Raw genomic sequence first — 20,301 nt, forward strand, 5'->3', positions numbered from 1 at the left:
TGTCACGTTCTGTAGGTCAGATGCAAAATGTGGAACGGAATTCTTCTGCAACCAATCTGAAACTGTTCATTTGATAACAATATCTCATATATAAATATGTCTTGTGATACATGATTCTCTGCAAAGTCTCAGCAACATTTTAACTCTGTCAATCGGGGCCATTTGAATAGCAACAATCAAGAAAATATCTGACAGCAAAAGAAAATTCAGGGATGAGGGAAGGGGACGCTGCCCATCAAGCTCAAGATTTCAGCTTATTAACTCATTCAATCTCAGATCCAACAGTATCTGAAACATGTCTAAGGTCCCTGATTCCATTACCTTTCTCGCACATTATTGAAAAAGTTTATCATCTGATGATAGAAGAATTAAAAAAAAAAGTTTTAATGTACATTTTATTCTTTTAGACTAATGCTCTCCTATTCACTGTCTAACAATGTTGTGGGTTTACCTTATGATATTAAATATTGTAGAAATATTAGGGAGATCTCCCATTAACCATAGCGTGGGCTTTGTGAGCTGTAACTGTATATTAAAAATACAGTGTTATAATATCCAGAAGACTGCTGTCAAGTTGTGAAAAATGTCTGCAGGCTTTATAATAAGTGATGGAGAGACGCTTCTGTTGTTAAATATATTAACTTCTTTTTGTGCCTTCAGAATGACGTACATTGGAAAAAATTAAAAGGAATGTGAGTGGAACAAACTCTAACATATACTGACATTGTGCTCTCTAATGTAACACTACTCTCTCTATAACAGTCTATGAGATAATATAATCCTTATGGGAATAACAATAACAATGTGTGATATTTCAGTGAGATACACCCTGATATTCCAATACTCAACTGTAACACTTTTATTTACAACAGTTTTTGTTGGAACATGCATGGAGTGTCAGACTCTCCAACATTGGAAAAGATTTTGCTGAAGCACTGGAGGTCCTATCATTGGGGTGGTTATTGGGTGGCCAGCATGCTTAGGCTGAAGGCAGGACGTCCACCACAATATTGTCAGGATGAGGTAATTAAGAGCTGGCAGGAGGGACAGGCGGCCAATTAAGCACGGCGGGTAGGCCTTCCAATCAGAGGGCCAACAGCTTTGGAGTCTCAGCGGCACGACTAGTTTTTACGTGGGCCAAGCAGGCAGGGCTTGGAGAATAGAGGGAAAATCCCTCCAGTGGCAGTGCTGGGGACACGGTGGGGGTCATTTGCTGCCGGTGGCCTCCTCCCCTGCACCTTGGAGCCTCAGTTCTGATGGCCCCTACACCCGGGGAAGCCACTGGGAGGCAGCGTCCATGCAGTTGGCAGCCGCCCCACATAGCTGGGGCGGGGTGGGGGGGTGGTGGTTCTCTGCCATTGGCAAAATGCCAGTGGCTGGGGGAAATCGCCCTTAATTGGGCCATTTATCATTCAAATGGGCTGCCTGCCTCCATGTTATTCCCATCTCTGGGAAATTTTCTTGGCGGCGGGACTGCATTGGGAAGCTGTCCTGATGCGGCTCCCCGACCTTCTCCTGGCCCCATGCCTCCTTTCACACCACCCAGGATTGGGTCACATTCCGCCCGTAGGGACTATACACAATATTTTCTCTCTATTGTTGCATGCCTGTATAAAAACTCCCTCATGTGCACAACTTCGTTATCATATGCTCATAATTCATGATGCCTGGGGCTGGATTTTCAAATGCCATTGAGGCCGGCACCAGGAGCGGACGTGATTTGAAAATCTTGGTGTGAAGGTCGACTCCGACACCCGATGCCTCCAGGACAGTCCGCAATTTTCAATGTGTGGGCAGGAGGGGAGGGAATGGGGAAGCCGGTTGCCTCCAACTAAGAGCCCATTAAGCTCATGGAGCAGCTTGTTAAGGGGCTGGGAGGGTCCACACTGTATTTTTCAATGAGGATTCCAGCGAGCCTGACCAGTCTGGTGCACAATAGTGCACAACTGTTAGGCTTACAGCCGGCAGAAGGCAAACCTTATTGTTGGAAGATAAAATATTTTGGGCCGATGGGGATCCTGCGCTGGGCCAAGCACAGGACTTTTATTTTATTTTGGAAGCACTGCCCCATCTCCCTTTTCTGCTGGCCCTCCAAGGAGCTGCCTCCTCTCATTAACAAGGCAGTGACAGGCCCCATCATGGCTACTGCCTGTCTTTGCTGCTCGCACTCTGCAGACAGCTCCTGCCTCCTGCAGACACTCGGTGCCACTAATTGGGCGCTGAGCTCGCCTTCTGCCCAATTAGGACATTAACATTTAAAGATCACGTCGCATTAGCGACGTAGCTGAAATGTGGGGTTGGGACCCAGAAATCATCCAGGCGTCAGGTTCCTGACTGGTTGCAGTCATATCCAGCTCAAAGGGAGATAGTTGTGGTTGTTGGGGACCAATCATCTCAGCCCCAGGACATTGCTGCAGGTGTTCCTCAGTGTAGTGTCCAAGGCTGATCCATCTTCAGCTGCTTCATCAATGACCTTCCCTCCATCATAAGGTCAGAAGTGGAGATGTTCACTGATTGTTGCACAGTGTTCAGTACCATTTGCAACTCCTCAGATACTGAAGTAGTCAGTGTCCATATGCAGTAAGACCTGCACAACATCCAGGCTTGGGCTGCTAAGTGGTAAGTAACATTTGTGCCACACAAGTGCCAGGCAATTACCATCTCAAGCAAAACAGAATCGAACCATCTCCCCTGAACATTCAAAAGCACGACCATCACTGAATCCCCCAGTATCAACATCCTGGGGGTTACCTTTGACCAGACATTGAACAGGAGCAGCCACATAAATACTGTGGCTACAAGAACAGGGCAGAGAATGGGAATTCTGTGGCAGGTAACCCACCTCTTGATCCCCAAAGCCTGTCCACCATCTACAAGGCATGTCAGGAGTGTGATGGAATACTCTCCACTTGCCTGGATGAGTGCGGCTCCAACAACACTAAGGACGCTTGACACCATCCAGGACAAAGCAGCCCACTTGATCGACACCCCATTCACCACCCTGAACATTCACTCCCTCCACTGCCGACGCACAGTGAAAGCAGTGTGCACCATATTCAAGATGCACTGCACTAACTCACCACGCCTCCTTCGACAGTACCTTGCAAACCTGCGACCTCTTCCACCTAGAAGAACAAGGACAGCAGACACATGGAAACACTAACACCTGCAAGTTCCCCTCCAAGCCACACACCATCCTGACTTGGAAATATATCGTCGTTCCTTCACTGTCGCTGGATCAGAATCCTGGAGCTCCCTTCCTAACAGCACTGTGGGTGTACCTACACCAGATGGACTGCAGTGGTTCAAGAAGGCAGATCACCACCACCTTCTCAAGGGCAATTAGGGATGGACCAGCAATGCTCACATCCCATGAAAGAATAAAACAAAGGAAGTATTGATGGGAAATCAGTGACCAACTGCATGTGCTTTTCTGTTCATTCTCGATTGGGACAGTAACATCAACACATCTCTTAAATCTCATCATTCTCAGCCAAATAATTTTTCCTCCAGTATCCCACTAAGTAACTGAAATATGGTGACCTCAGCCTTTTGCTGCAGAGGAGTAAATACCTCAGCATATTCTGCACTGTGTCTAGTGGGTGTATTTTCAGATCCTTGCTCTCCCAATGCTGCACAACACTCGAGGAAAATCAATTTGGAAAATCCTTTGAGGCAGACTCACTCCTGATTTGCCCTGCTCCCAGGCTTCAAGTCATTAAAATTATCCTTATATCAATGCTCACTATCTGAAGACAGCTGACAATATTCAATTCCAGAGAACTTGAATTCAAATCCCAATTAGAGGATCTGAATTCTTTTTAAAACAAAATCTGGAAATAAAATTTGGTAGCAGTGAGAGTGACCATGAGTCTGTTGGATTGTCATCGAAATCCAAATATTTTGTGAATATCCTTTAGTGAAGGAAACCTACAATCCTTACTTGATGTGACTTATATGTGACTCCAGTCCTGAACCAAGATAATTGATTCTTAACTGGTTTCTGATGTGGCTGAGCAAGTTACTCAGTTGTATCAAACGATACACTACCACACAGACTGAAAGGAGTTCAAGAGGTAGGCTCATTACCACCTTTGTAGGGCAACTAGGGATAGACAACAAATGCCAGCCTTGCCAGCAATACCCACATTCTGACAATGAATGGCATCATGCTGTGACATTTAATGAATGCATCACAAATTCTTCTCTCCAGTACCTTAACCAAAGAATTAACACATTTAAAATATATAGATTAATGCTGGCATTAAAACAGCAGAGAGTGGAATATTAATCAAGCTGATTTAGCATTCGTATGATATCTGCTGACAATTGGCTAATAAGTCTAAGTGGCTTTATCTTAGATTTGTTATTTCTGGAAGAAGTTTTGTTTGGAAATATTAAAGAAGGCAAAATAAAAATGCACCAGACATGCTAGAAAACATCTGTGCAAGTGCATTAATATTTGATATTTCTATTCCTGAGTTGCAGCTTCTGCATCATCAGGCTGAAAATTCATTGCAAGTGGCAACTGTAATCAACTTTGGAATTACATTTCCCTATATTAGAACAATGGCTGCACTTCAAATATACTTCATTGGTCGTATTGTACACCTTGAGGGCTTTAAATGCACTATATAAATGCAAGTTAATTCCAATCCTTTAGATTTACATTCTTGAAACTATTTTCAAACTTGGACCATTAAGGTCCTAAGAGTTACAATATAAAGCACAGCCAGTGAAAGGGAGAGAGATTTCCTGTAAATCATAGACTTTAGCTCCATTGTCTAATCTGTGTTTTCTTTTATTAGAGTGAGAAAGATCAGAGTTTAAAATATATTAAGGAGTTCCCCTGTGGGTCAAATGTAAGATCTGGAACTGCATTGCTTTGCAGCTCATCTGGTGCTACTACTAAAAAAAAACTTACTTAGGGATAAATATTAAAAAGCATCAAATTCTGTGGCCTTTGATCTTATCAATGTTTAACTTATTAACAGTTGTTAATGCTGTCACATTTTCTACAACAGTGATTACACTTCAAAAGTACTTCATTGGCTGTAAAGTGCTTTGAGATGTCCAGTGGTCATGAAAGGCGCTATATTAATGCAAGTCTTCCTTCTTTTCCCATCCTGAGGTGGGATGTGGCAGCGACAGGTGATAGACAGAGGAGGAAGATGTTATCAACACCATTACATAGTAAGGACTTAATTAGATGACCTTTGACAGAAAGAGTTGTCTCAGATGTTGCAGTTAAATCCTCAAAATCTACACTGAAAAATATTACCACCTATCACAATCAATTGTCTGCCTGTTGTTGCTGTAAACTGCACAGACGTTTTGAATGCCTTTGGAACAACAAGCATTAAAGAATAAAAACGAAATACTGTGGATGCTGAAAACCTGAAATAAAAACAGAAAATACTGGAAAAACTTAGCAGGCAGCATCTGTGGAGGGAGAAACAAAGCTAACATTTCAGGTCAATGACCTTTCATCAGAACCTTTCAAGAGTTAAAGATCATCTGGTCAAGTTTTTACCATGGAATAATGTTGATAACATCTTCCTTCTACTTTTGCAAAACCATTAATGACAGCAGAATTAAAGAACATCTAATTCAAGTGAAGGGAAGTTCCTCAGGAGTTTCCCATGTTTAGCAATGTCCACCTCTGCAGGTTGTGCAAAATGAAAGTGGAAGAGCTCAATAAATAGGAGCTCAGTGGACATTGTTCAGTAGGAGTTCACTCAATAGAGAGGGACAGAGACACAGACACTGAAGTAGACAGAAGATTCTTCATCAGAAATCGACAGCAGCCCAGAGTTAAAGATGAACAGAACAGCTGCTGTGACGATTCTCATTCTGCTTCTGTGTGCCATTACTGCACAGGGTATGTCAACATTTGTGAACTTGTCTTTTATTTCTCATTGCACGTTAGAGTGGAAAAGAATCTAGAAGTTGAATTTGTAACCTGTTTCTTTCAACCCTATTATATGTATCCCAGTGTTTTCCTCAGTTATCAGAAAACAATGAAGCTTGAACTTATTTCATTTTATGACCCAAATCTGCAGATAGTAATATCTTTTAAAATGTAATGACATCACAGTGAATCATTTTTAATTTCCTTTAATCTGAAACTTCAGAGCCTGGAAATGATTGTTGCTCTGAATAGTGAGGAAATGCTTAATGCCTTCATAGAATAATCCTCGAGCTGCTTTTTAAGGTCGTTATTAGTAAGCCTCTGTGCATTCCATGGATTAATGTCTGCACTAAGTTAGCAGATAGAGGAATGCTACCTGAAAGAGTTAACCATCCGCCCACTGATATTGCCTGCAGGAATTTCCAGGCTTATGTTTCTGAAATTTGTCCTTAGAAAATCATGCAGAATATGCAGTGATGATCTCCAGGCTCCCAACATGTCAACCATAGCAAAACAAAAATTCTGCAGAATAACTTCGGGACAATTGATATTTAAGAGCCTGAAATTTTGGTGAGCCCATGGGCGGCACAGTGGCACAATGGTTAGCACCGCAGCCTCACAGCTCCAGGGACCTGGGTTCAATTCTGGGTACTGCCTGTGTGGAGTTTGCAAGTTCTCCCTGTGACTGCGTGGGTTTTTGCCGGGTGCTCCGGTTTCCTCCCACAGCCAAAGACTTGCAGGTGATAGGTAAATTGGCCATTGTAAAATTGCCCCTAGTGTAAGTAGGTGGTAGGGAATATGGGATTACTGTAGGGTTAGTATAAATGGGTGGTGGTTGTTGGTTGGCACAGACTCGGTGGGCCGAAGGGCCTGTTTCAGTGCTGTATCTGTAAATAAAATAAAAAATAAAATTAGTGACGGTTGCCATAAGTAAGGCACTCGTTTGCCCTGATCCTCTAGCGCCAATTCAAAGCCAAAATTTGCCAAGAAACTTGTTCTCCGCTGCAGCAATGATCGTGCCGATCCGAAAAGCTTTGAGATGGCGCGACAGCTCAGAAGCAGGTCACTGTATACACACCTCAGTTCATAAGGAAAGAGCAGCACTGCTACTCAAAGGCAATCTGGTGGCCATTTGTACAGAAGAAAACAGAAGACCTTTAAAATTAGTACATATAGCGCTGCAGGACATTATTTACAATTCACAAATCTTCAACGATCGTGCTCAAATTTAATTGAAATTACCTGTACCTCTCGGTTATTGGCACAGCATCTCTACTGGTAAATCTGAGAGTCGGTCTGAAACCTGGGTAGTGAAAACTAGTACAGCTCACTAATTGAATTGGTAGGTTACCAACTCGTCAAAATAATTTAGCAATTTTAAAAACAGCCCAGGAAGAGTGTAAAATTGTTGTGCCTTTATTCCATATATACACGCTTTTGTCATTTCAAGAACTGCACAGTAATGCTATGGCATAATTTGTTGTGCTACATGTAAACTTTTATCAGTTGTCTAATTATAATTATTCCAATAGTAACAAATCTATTGGACCTGATCTCCAGTGCCTTTCTGAAAAGACGTTCCTTCAAGTGGCGATAAAAGAGACCTAAATTAAAATTAAGAGAGATAAAAGTGATGGAAAGAAAAAGTTTTTTTAATATTTAATTTTAAAAAAATCAACAACAAGTAAAATCTGAAGGACAAGCTCTAACTTTAGTTGGTGAGTTTAGTGCGTATCTATCCCTTAAGTACCACAAATTCACTCCATTCCATTTGTTTCAATGCTGAGTGTCTCAGTGAGATACTGCTAGAACGCAGTTTGATGAGGAGCAGGCCAACTTGGACAGCAACTTCCTGATGTCATGTTTAACTGCTTATGTATGGTTGCCAGAAGTTTACTCTTTAATAACGGTGAGCACTGATAGCTTCCCCATTATTTTTACTGCAAAGTCAGGTTCATTGCATTTTACTACTGTGCAGGTGCACCTCTCTGGAATTTATAGACATGCTGCTAATTAATGCTTCAGGAGAGATACTTCCTGTAAATGAATGCTTGTAATATTTGAGCATTAGGACAAATATATCACAATAGGTTATGTACAGAAGAAATATGAATATCTCAATGTAGATACAAAGTGCGAGGTTTCCTTGCAGTTCAACAGGTAATTGAATATCACTTAAAATGCCTTTCCACAGGTATTCCGATCCCAGGAATCCAAGGACGCTGTAAATGTATCCGGACTACCTCCAGGAGTATTGACCCAAAATATATGAAAAGTATGAAATATATTCCCAGAGGATCCCACTGTGTGACATCAGAGATAATGTGAGTAAACGTGTGAGAGCATTACCTTCCATGCAAAGAATTGAAACGTCCTTTTGCCTTTCACCATCCATGTTTACTAGACTGTGTTCTTTGTTATAGTCACTTTGGATTAATCAGTCTGTTTATGAGGCAGAACCTAAGAGTTTTCTTTTAATATTTTTACTGAATTCTCACCTTTCAGTGGGAGACCTGCAGTTTCTGTGGATTGGATTTTAAAGGTTTACCTTCTCTTCACAGTGTCACTATGAAAAATGGCAAGAAATTATGTGTGAATCCCAAAGCCAAGTGGGTGAAGATTATCATTAAAGCCAAGAAAGGTTGGTGTTTGTCAGAATGCACATGATAAAAATAACAAATGGAAAAAAATAAATTTTACTTTTGAATGTTTTCCCCTTGCCTCTTCCCTTTGTTGAATGTTTTGACTCCACACTGGCGATAGTTCTGTGCATGCCACTTTCTAACATGAATTTATTGCAGTATTGACAATGCTTAGCATTGAGCTTCTAACTTGCATCATTGTTAGAATGTGCCTTTTAATCGGGATAGAAGGGAGGGATTCTCCTTCTAACCCTACAAATTGCATGGACATTGACGGCATTGCTTATCTTATAGAAAAGTCAGGTTGAGAACATTTCAGAACTTATTTAATGAAGATATTGTGCAATACATTAAAAGTGGTGAAAGATTTGCAATTGAAACTGGAATTTACTTTTTCAGCAACCAGACTGAACTGAGAGATAAGACATTGATGGGATGGACTTGATTCCACATCTAGATCACCTGAAGTATTGTGAACGGTGTAATGAAGAAAGCTTTGGGCATTGTGCTAAATCTGTCATCTCGTCCTTCCGACAGCTTGTTCTACCATTTCATCTTTGTTTCCACCTATCAAGCCTGTTGCTAATATTAATGCAAAGCTTTTTTTTGAATAATATAATTTTTAACAACGATTAATTAAAAAGTGCAATGTACATAAGCTTTGTGCCTTGGTTGAGGTTATTTCACAGGAGGTAATGCATATAGTTTTTACAATACTGTTACAAGTTATATTGTAACCCCATAACTTTTGGAATATAATTTTCAATTAACTAAATAATTAGGTACAGGAGGAAATAGAAGATTTGTGATCTTGTGGAAAAATTAAATGCCAAGTAGTTTGAGTTATTACCTTTTATTGTTTGAAGTAAAGTGGTAAATGGGCAATAGTTTTGGCACAACTCAAATTATTCTGTTACATTTTGCATGGAAATATCATTCAAACTGAACTTATATAATATTTTGATTATACACTACCTCTCGACTCTTTATGTTTTGTCTGGAATGAGAGGTTGACAATCCATAAGTGTCCAGCTTGGAACAATTATCCTTTGTTATTTCCATTAAAATGGTCTGGAAGATGTTTGCTGCGACCAATAATTTAATTAATTAAATAACCTCATTCCTCCATTTTATTACTTGTAAATATTCTGCAATGTTCCTTTGTTTCAGATTCATTCATAAACCAATTTTGGTTCAATTTTTCATTTCCTGCATTATAAAATCCTGTTTTATGTAATATATACAGATGGCAAGGCAACGGTTTTAATTAGTGAATCAAACACATTTCTAGTTCTAATTTGAACAATAACTTTTATATTAAAATGCAACAAGAACAATTTCCTGTCACTAACATTGGTACCATTTTACTGCAGTCTTCATTGGTGACTGACATTTTAGCTGGAACACAACACATGTCTGTTTTTGGAAAATATTGGATCTTAGAATCTATCCAAAACTGATGCTTTTGGGAAACAAATTCTCTACAGAAATGCCAATGTGTGTAAAGTACCTGTATTTTAGAAGATAGTGCTCCTTCCTGTATGATATTAACTCGAAGCAAAGTATTTGTAAATAGAACTATTCTCTGTACAATGATTTTTACTTTGAGGAATCTTTTACTGACTGGGGTTGACCAAAGGGTAAATTTTGACTGAGTGTGATAGTGTATAATGGGTGATGTTAAATTGGCAGCCTGTCTTACATCTTTCCCAATTTTTATGTCGATTGAAGCCAATTCACTATCCCTATTTTGTGCTATTGCATGAAGTCAAAATTACTCCAACATTCCAAAAGATCTTTATGTAATCGTTGTGTTCAATGGAGTGATGAATAAAGAGAATTGGCCTAAACATACGATCCTGCATCATTCCTTACACGGGTGCTAAATAGTTTCCTCAGCCTTCAATATGTTGGGCAGGAAGTGCATGCTCATTACAACCGAAAGTGTGCTGCCCACCATATTGGAACAGGCATCCAGTGCCTAGGGCTGAAGCAGGCTTTAGTCCATTAAGGGGCCTAATGCCTGCTTGAAGCCCCCTCCACAACATTGGGTTGGCCTGAGGCAGCCGACATGATCTACATTTGGCCTAACAGGCTGTTTTTGTAACAGGTCTGTTAAGCATGATGCTGAGTATCACTCAGTAAAGTTGCTACACATGACTTATGTGTGAATTAATCATTCATGCAAAATATATGTAAGTTATTAAAATACACTAGATTTCTTATGAAGTATGTGTTGCCACAGTTAATCTCCACCCAAATAGTTGTATGTTCCTCCAGTAGGTAAGTTTTAGAGTAGTTCTGTTACAGTTCAGGATACTTCCCAAGATCCCTCTCATACCCAACTCAGAATTAATTTTTCATCGCTTGTATTTGCTCACTATGAATGAAAATATGGCCTCTGCATACAGTAATTTGCAGTTGCGATGAGCAAAGAATCCTTTCCGCTATGAGATATGCACTTCTGCACAAAGTAATCTGCAACTGTGAGGTGCAAGGAATCCTTGCAGCTATGAAGTATGCACTATAGGAATAACAATAAGAGACAATTATGAGGGGAAAGGCAGAGATTTTTATCATCTGAAACAAGGCCAACCCTAACATCAGTGACACCCAAGGTGGGAATTTTATGCTCTCCTCATGGCGGGTTTGAAGGTGGGAAGAGCATTAACTCAGGTGGGATGGTGGCGGGGGGGCAGGGGGGTTCCCGCCACCATCCCGCCTCTGCCAAAATTTAGTCTGGGGCGGGAAGGCCTGTGAATGGCCTTCCCACCCCACTGCCAATTGAGGCCCTTAACTGGGTATTTAAGCCCCAATTAAGGACCTTTTCCTGCCACAGCTGCAATTAGCCATGCAGCAAGTGGCCCTGTCACCGCATGGGAAGCAAGGCAGGGAAAACCATGTGGGCTGTTTCCCGGCTCTGGGAATGGGAGTGTACTTCGTTAAAAGGCACTTAGTGTCTGAATTTGGGATCCAGCATCGGGAAGAGGGGGGCCGTTGAGGGCCATTCCCCTGCCCTTTCTGTCGACTGAATTCTGACCTTACGATCAAAGTAATTGTAAAAAGCTTCTCTGGGTGATCAATGAATCATGAATTGTTTTATGGATGCCATGCAGAAATTCCACAAAATTTGACATCACTTCAGAAACTAATAAAATTAGCCATGCCAACCAATTTTGTAGGACACTAATCTAGCAGACTGGTTTAGTATTATTTAACAAGAGTGAGCAGTAAATGTAAGTGGGACGGAAATCACACCTGCCAAATGGGAACATATTAATTTCGTCATATGGGCCACTGCTTGAAACTTTTTACTGGACATTGCAAATAACTTTTGAATAAGCAGAACTGAACAGCTGAAAAAAATGGTTGTACATTTGCATTCTGAGAAGACAAGGGCTGGCTGAGAGACAGATGAATAGAGAGACAATGGGCTGCTCCTTGATTCAATTAGCAAGATTCGTCTTGGCAATAGTGGTGATCAACAACTCCACCCCCCACCATGTATGTCTGGAAGGCTCTGAAATCCAACCACCCTCCAAGGACTGCTGTTTCAACCTACTGGTAAGACTGGGGTTTTTGAATTGTGCCCTCACAGAAAGGAAACACTGCAATTCTGAACCTCAAGAGGAAGACATCTCTCTCTCCAGTAAAGTCCCAGGAAAACCACGGTGGCATCTTCTATTCTTCAAGACTACAGACAAAGCCTCTCTTCGGCCTTCTGGTACCAGAGAAGCAAGCCTGGAATTGTGCACATGGCTCCCGCAAGTACTCCAAGACCTTAACTTCAGTTGAGGACATTATATCAAGGACATTAAGAACTGAATCTGTATTCCATTTATTACAAACTCTACTTCAACCACCACCACCTCCCCAACTCTTTCTCCCCCTCTGTATCTATTTGTGTGTGTCTGCCTCTCGTATGCTTGTGAGTGTGGATGCATCGTGTATTTTAACAATTTTAACCGGGTTAGAGTGATAAGGCTAATAAACCTCCATCTTTCTTGTTTAAACCTAAGAAAACTCATCTGATTGGTTCATTTGCAATTGTATGGCCAAACCAGAGAAGGGGCGAGAGGGGAGTCTGGGACCCCTGCCTCACCTGATTATAACAATAAGATACTGAAATCAGTCCAGAACCAGTTCGCAAATTGTTAAACGGACAAATCAGCCAGACGAAATCTTCTGAAAACTTTCTGGAAGACCTTGAATTACTTGTTCGCATGAATTAACATGCAAATCCCTAGCGAGCATACAGAATACATTTTTGCAGGAATTGCACAGGTGAATACCCATAGTGCTGAGAGTTCCATCCTCATACCTCATGGTCAGAGTACACTGAAACTGTGCCCAGTCTAACTGCTGTTTGATTCCACTTCTTTATTTTAATTTCAGGCTGATTGGCCTGTGAGTGGTATCAATCCTACTGCTGCCATCAATTCTTCCAATTTAAGTTCATTCCAATGTGAAGTAACAGTACTTGCAAATTTAAATTCACTTAATTAAATATATCTGGAATAAAAAGCTAGTATCAATAATGGTGACAATGAAACTAACACAGAGCAGGCCATTGGACTCCTCAAGATGTGGTTCTGGTGCCTTGACTGGTCGGGGGGCGAGGTGGGGTGAGGTGCTCTGCAGTACATCTCCTCAAGGGTTTCTCAGATTGTGGTGGTCTGTTGTGCTCTCTTTGTAACATGTCCCTCCAGTGAGATGCGGACCTTGATGAAGGAGAAGTGGAGGAGCGGCACACTTCATCAGAGAATGAGGAGCAGGATAGGCATCATCGTGTTGCACCACGGACATTTGACAAAATTATTGACTCAGCCACAGACACGGGGGCAATTGATTTGTATATAATGCCATCAAAACACCGTCCAATTTAAAACGCATTTCTCCCTATTTGGTGAGTAACTGGTATTGTTTTTGCTTGCACAAGTAGTCAATGTCTGCCTGCACACTTGATGTAGCGATGCAGAGAATCCGGATAGATGTCTATCTGTCAGGTGTGGTCTTGATCTCTTTCTCTTCCCCCTCACTCTCTCTCTCCCCTCTCTCTCTCCCCCCTCCCTCCCTCTCTCTGCCCGCTTCTCCCCTCCCCTCTCTCCCCCTCCCTCCCTCTCTCTGCCCACCTCTCCCCTCCCCTCTCTCCCCTCTACCTCCCTCTCTCCCTCCCTCTCCCTCTCTCGGTCTGTGACAGCTGCAGAGAACAGGAACTCTCCCCAGAGCTGCTTTGTGATTGGTCAGTTTAAAAAAAAATTCACAGTGGTCAGTTTCGCAGCTGACAAGAGCGGGAACAGCGGCTTCCAAACTCAGGGCAAGTTTGTGGTTTTCGGCAGAGTTTTAAACAAAAAATTGGAACTCGCCGGAAAAACCCGAACTTGTCCTCAGTTCGGAAGTCACTGTTCCTGCTCCTGTCAAGGGTGAAACCGACAGCTGTGAACTTTTTATAAGTCGGACTTGTCTGGAAAGAAGAAGACAATGGGAAATTTCTCATTCCTGAAATTAGCAGTCAGGGACCTCAAAATCTTTTACCACGGACACTGGTGTCCGTGTACGGACACATTGCCGACCCCTGATAAGCAGGAGGAGGAGGAAGTAGTACAGCAGAGTAAACCATTTTGCAAGGCCTTCTACAGGTTTAGCTGAGGCCTCATAGCACAAGCAGGATGGAAGGGAGGTTCAGGCCGCACTAATTCAGGAACTTTCTCCTGAGGGCCCCTCATCCTGGAAGTGGCTTATAAACTCACCTTTCTCAGAGGGAGGGAGTGAATTCAAGATGCACATGAAGCCTTTCCACTGTTCCCCACATTGCGTGGAAGAAAAGTCTCCAGTTGCCACACTCGTGTGAATCCCACCCCTACCTCATCATTCTTCTGCCTTAAAGCATAAAGTATTAAAATCATACAAGTGATTGAGTCATTTTAACTGATTGCAGCGGTCACCCAAGTGAGCCATGAAGTGAGACTACTGACATGGCACCCTCCGCTCTTGGATGCTCCTATGGGCTGCTCCCACTGTAGCTGAGGATGAGGTGGAGGCAGGCTGCTCATGTGAGTGTGGATGAAGCTGAGATGCCCCATGGTGGTTGTCCTTGTTGCCTCAGTGCCCGTGTCAGAACTACAGCAGGCTGCCCCACTGCACTGATGCAGAGGCAGCCGTGGCTACAGGGGCTTCCCGCGTTGATGGTGCCTCAGTCAGAGGGGCCAAGGGGGTTGCAGATGATGACAGAGTCCCGTGAGGACTGGCACCCACAACCCACCTCAGCCCTTTCACTGGGCACTTAAATGCCAGAGGGAACCACCAGCTGGGATGCACCTGGCATGCACTCCATATATCTTTGCAGCATCAGTGCCACTGACCGGTCAATGCTACAGAATGTACTACACATTCTGTGCCTGTCTGTGTGTTGTTCCTGCATCCACTCAGTTTGGTGCTACATGTTGCTTTGCAAGTGATTGCCCACCCTCTCAGTGGTTGAGCTCATGCGCTCATATGCCTGAGATATAACAGTGCACATCACAGATGGACTACTCTATTCTCTGTCCATGGTTTCACACGGCCTCAGGCCATGGCAACATTTGAGCACATCTCCCACTGCTGCTCCAGGAAGACCCGCCTTGTGTATGACTCATGAGGCTCTGCATCTCTGTCCAGCTGAGCATGGCTGTGTCTGTCTTCCACCCTCCAACAGGCACTGTACAGCTGCCTCTGCCTCTCTCACCTCCTCCGTGATCTGCTGCTCACTCTGTGCCATCCTTCTAAATGCTCTTGAAGTCCCAATGAGGTGAGTGTATCTGCACTGGTGGAGGGTGAGCTTGACTGATGTGATGGTGCTGACTCGGTATTTCGTCTTCCATTGAAGAAAATGATGATATCACTCATTCATGCCTTGGCTCTCCCTCCATAACTGGCCCAGTGGGAGACGTAAGAAACTGGTCAGGAAAACTCGCCTATTTCATCAGCTGCTTATGCAGAGATGCAGCTTTCCACTGCGGCTCTTTTATAGGAATGGAGGAAACCAAGGAGGAAGGAGCTCCATCCCTGTCACCTGGAGATGGAAAGATCATTTCACCCTCTCTTGGATGGACTCCCATCTTCCCATTGTTGACTTCCTGATGTCCTGGCACCCTGGCTATGATAAGGGCCTCCTCCCACATTGATCTTAGAACAGCAAATGGAACACTTCAACACCTGACTGAGTCCTTTATCTGTAATGGTGAGCTTGTTTCTCCTGCAAGGTCATTAGCAAGAGAGCTAACACCAGATGCCCTCCTTCACCACCTCTAGTAGATCAGGCACATGCGGGGCTGCATTTATTGAACCCATTGCAGGTCCTGGCAGTGGAGCCAGAGGTGGGTGCCATCGCCGCTCACCACGTGTGCAGCCGGCCCACCACGGGTGGCCGGGTGGCCAATTATAATAATGGAGGTGTGGGCCTGTCCAATCACACGATGGGAGTGGGCTTTGAGGTGCCGAGTACAGACTCCAGAGAAGGTGCTGGTGCCGTATTTAAAGCCCTGTCATCCCTGCTTGCATTGCTAACTGAAACTCATTTGCTGTTTTGTGATCTCTGGTGAAACCGTTGTTGAGTAACTCATGGATCCCCCCATTCCCTGGTGAAGGACGCTGCAGGATAGTAGAAGGATGACCCCATGATTTAGCGATACCTCCCTCAAGATTCTTCTCCTAGCTGCAAGGGAAAATCAGGATGTCCTATTGCCCAGCAATGGCAAGAAGAAGTCCTTCCACATGAACAAGCAAGTCTGGATGGAGATGGCACAGGAGGTCAGCAGCTGTGGGGTCACCCCCGAACATGGGTCCAATGCCACAAGAGAGTCAATGATTTCATTCGTTCTGCCAAAGTGAGTCCTCCATACCACTCTCCTTTTTAGGGATTGCATGTGGCTACACAGCAGGAAGTGGGACATGAGGAGAGAGGCACCACAAAGATGCTGTCAAAGGGGGTTAGCCGTCACCTCATCCTGGCAGATACATGGCTTCATCTTGGACACAGGCCACCTTCTTTCACAGCTCACCCCCATTAACTCCCCGAGAGCTGACGTGAGGATGAGCTATATAGCAAACCCTAGTAGGAGACAAGGAGCTGCCACCAGCAGAACTGTCATGTTAATCTGTCTGCGAAGTATGACTATCTCCCTCTTTCCACTTGCAGGACAAGAGGACCCTTAACAGCAGGGAGACATCGCAGACTGGTGGAGGCATGCCTGACATCCAGCCTCTTTTGACAGCTGAGGAGGAGGAACTGGAGTTAGTGGGGACCCCAGGCGGCCGCTCAATAGTGGATGGTGAAACTACTCTACATGCAAGAGAGTGAGGATTGTCTTCAACTGACATACATTTCACTTCTGGAGATCCAGATCGCACATAGATATCATGACGAGATCTGCAAAGCCTAACCCACATATACTTGTGTTCTCTCATGCAGGTCGGCATCTGCAGGAGACTTCAGCAGAAGAGGGGAAGCCGCCAACCTCTGAGGAGGAGCAGTCAGAGGAAACACCATCATATGACTCTCCTGCACTTTCCACCAGTGCAGATATGTTCACCTCAGAGGGGTTGCGCTCAGCTTTAGAATCAGGGTCAGAAGTTGGTAAGAGCACCACACACATACCCGAGCAGCTGGCTGAGGCTGAGACAGCCGAGGCCTCTGACAGTCAGAGGACTGTAGTTGGCCAAGCCCACGCTGAGCCCCAGGCTGATGAAGAGTCTCTGGTGTCAACAGCATCGGGCATGCTGAAGTTGCAGAGAGAGGTAAGGTAACATCTGGCAGAGATACCAGAGACCATGTGCAGCCATGAGCTGACGATGGAGGAGTTTATCTATGCTATGAGTGCTGCCACGCCTCAGGCGTGTGAGTGCCTGGCTTCCTCAATGAGAGATTGGCGACCCTCATGGAGAACCAGATCCCAGAGATGCTCGCAGAGCTGCACAACATTGCTTTGGCCAGCTCCAGCAGCCATGATGCCTGTGCAGGAAATCCTCAGGTAGCCGGAGCCCTCCAGGCCTCAGGCAGCCAGAGGACACCCACTGAAGTCATCAAGGGCCAAGCAGCAACTTGATCAGCAGCCTGCCTCCAGCCCTACTGCTAGCGCTGCGGTTACACCTCATAGAAGCACTCGAAAAGATATAAAGAAAATTACCTAGAGACACTCAGGATTTCATGGGTGTTTGACATTTGTCATTTGTTTTGTCTTATAAAGTTTTTTCGTTTTTAAAGTTAACTTTCATTGTAGAAAATGTTTATTCTTTCATGCCTTAATTGTGAGATGCTGACTTCATCCTTTCCCCTTATTGGTAGCCAGTGTAAGCCCAGCCCTCCTTTGGTTAGTGTCTCAAATGGGCCACAGCACATGGTTAAGCTGGGCGTTATGCACAGAACACAAATAGAAAGGAGGCGATAGACTCCATGCATTGAGGTGAGTCTTAATTGATTTCACTATGAGAGGCCATCATGGTGACTGGAAGCGGGTAAGTGTGAGACTGTCTCTTGCCTCCTTGGCCCATCGCTCAACGCGCCTGGCCTCCGGTGCAAAGAGTTCAACATTCAGCACTACCTGCTCATCACTCACTTCCATGCTCTCCTTGTCAGTAGAGGAGTGTCGTTCAATCATGTCCTTCTGCAAGGCCTCCCTCCTCTGCAGTGCTAGATTGTGCAGAGCACAGTAGTCCACTCACCTAATCTGACCACTTCTCCCTGGTTGAGTGGGATTCCATTTAAATTAATGGGCTTCACAGGGAAAGAGCAGGCTGGAACAGTGTCGAACCCATGATGATAGAGTTAGGACCCCTTGCCACTAATTGGAAATGCGTCCTGCTGCAATGGGAACAGGTTGGCGTGGGGGTCCTGGGAGCTGACTTCATGTTGGCCCATCATGTCATTGTAGACATGAAAACCATTGTCTGGGGGGGGCAGTGGACTCAGACGAGCTAGAGGAGATTGTTGTAGTCCCCAAGGACGACAAGGTGAAGGGTAGAACCTGCACGATGCAGTCGAGGGGAAGCTACGATTTAGATCAGTTAGCCAAAACGCCCCGGTCACATATCGCAAATGTGTGCAAGATAATCTCGCCGTATTCGCAACCCACTGACATGATTGTGGTAGGGTAGCAGGGGCAGAGGTGAAGGTGCAGGGAGATCTGATGTCACAACCCCAGAAACAATACAGTTTCCCCAGGGAGGCAGAGAGGGACTTGGAAATCGCCTTGAACTCTTCTGAGAACAATAGCGACCTACGTAAACTCGCCCCTGTGGCCAGTTAGGAAACTCGATCAGTCGTAGAGATCCACGATGGACGACCGGGTTCTCAATAAAAACATCCCCGCCTGCGCACCCACCGTAGCAGCAGTGGCGGATTTAATAGGGAATATCCCCATGGACGCGACAACGTTCACTGTACTGGATATAGCTAATGGGTTTTGGTCTATTCCACTAAGACAGGAAGACCAATATAAATTTGCCTTCACATTTAAGGGGCAACAGTACACATGGATGTGCCTCCCACAGGGGTTTCGCAACCGCCCCTCGATTTTCCATCAGTATATGGCTGATGGCCTGTTGAGTTTTAGCCAGCCCAGCCAGCTGATACAGTATGTGGATGACCTACTACTGATCTCAGGTAGTACCGAGAATCACGGGTCACTATTGGATGAACTGTTGAAGCTGTTAAAGGAGATGGGGTTTAAGGTAAACCCAAGAAGGCCCAGATTGGGCAGGAGGAGGTGCAGTTTCTAGAACTAACGATTTGGGCAGGGGAGAGGGCAATAGATGAAGCCAAAAGGAGAGCAGTACAGGAACTAGCTGCCCCAATGGACGTATCCAGGGTAAGATCTTTTCTGGGTACTATAGGGAGCTCACGAAGGTTACAAGGCAACGGCAGCCCCTTTACTTAGGCTCCTTAGGAAAGAGGTAGATGGGGAATGGGATGAGAGTTGACAGGAGGCATTTACCCGCCAAAAGGAAAACCTCCAAACTGCCCCTGCACTGGGTGCAATAAATGGAAATGAGGACTTTTCCTTAGGGGTAGCAGCCACCGGGGCTTGTTTGAGTGCGGTGTTACACCAAGAGCGACACGACAGGCTGAGATCAGTGGCTTACGCCTCCCGAGTCCTGACAGATGTAGAGACGGGCTACTCAAATTGTGAACGCCACCTATTGGCGATATACTGGGCCGTGAAACACTTACAGTCTTTTACAGGGTCATCCCTAATGATTTTATTAACCTGTCACACCCCGACACAGATGTTACTGGGCAGTAGGATAAAAGATGGGACAGTGAGTAGCAATCGCATTGCCCAATGGACATTGTTGCTCTCCCAAATGAACCTGAGGATGGAAAGATTGGCGGAACCAAAACTAGCCTTGAATATGACCTATCCGGGGACAGACCCCATGTGCTTGGTAGAAGGACTATGGGATATAGATATGGGGTTCCGGGCCGCGGAACACCCGACAGGGAGAGACATATATGTGGATGGATCCAGCTCAGTAACAAACGGAGACTGTAGGACGGGGTGTGGAATATAAGACCCTGATGCCGAAATAGAGAAGGATATAAAACACACACCACAATGAGAGTGCAGCAGGCTGAGCTGGCAGCTGTCGTCTTTGTGGTCACGCACCCTGAAGAATTCCCAACTCCGTACACCATATGCTCAGATTCTGTGTTCACCTGTAACTCCTGTACCGAATATTTGGCAAATGGGCCAGGTGAGGATTCAAGTTCGC

The 20,301-nt window shown here is 44.4% G+C and overlaps 1 protein-coding gene and 1 long non-coding RNA gene across 2 annotated transcripts in view; one reads left to right on the top strand and one right to left on the bottom strand.

Annotated features, from left to right (window-relative positions):
• The window catches only part of LOC137351897 (uncharacterized), a 52,708-nt gene that overhangs the window by 4,292 nt on the left and 28,115 nt on the right, over positions 1-20,301 (bottom strand). The gene's annotated exons all lie outside the window — the stretch shown is intronic.
• On the top strand, positions 5,720-10,403 carry LOC137351817 (interleukin-8-like). Its single transcript, XM_068016727.1, has 4 exons — positions 5,720-5,881; positions 8,106-8,235; positions 8,473-8,552; positions 8,953-10,403. Exons 1-4 carry the CDS (start codon positions 5,821-5,823, stop codon positions 8,967-8,969), a joined length of 288 nt encoding a protein of 95 aa, XP_067872828.1. The 5' UTR covers positions 5,720-5,820; the 3' UTR covers positions 8,970-10,403.

The sequence above is a fragment of the Heterodontus francisci genome, chromosome 1 (genome assembly GCF_036365525.1).
Source record: "Heterodontus francisci isolate sHetFra1 chromosome 1, sHetFra1.hap1, whole genome shotgun sequence".
Taxonomy (NCBI): domain Eukaryota; kingdom Metazoa; phylum Chordata; class Chondrichthyes; order Heterodontiformes; family Heterodontidae; genus Heterodontus; species Heterodontus francisci.

Excerpts from the sequence above, each read along its gene's own strand:
- LOC137351817 (XM_068016727.1), top strand. The coding sequence starts at position 5,821 with ATGAACAGAACAGCTGCTGTGACGATTCTCATTCTGCTTCTGTGTGCC. Across the intron at positions 5,882-8,105 it reads GTGTGCCATTACTGCACAGG|GTATTCCGATCCCAGGAATC; the intron begins GTATGTCAACAT and ends GCCTTTCCACAG. Across the intron at positions 8,236-8,472 it reads TGTGTGACATCAGAGATAAT|TGTCACTATGAAAAATGGCA; the intron begins GTGAGTAAACGT and ends TTCTCTTCACAG.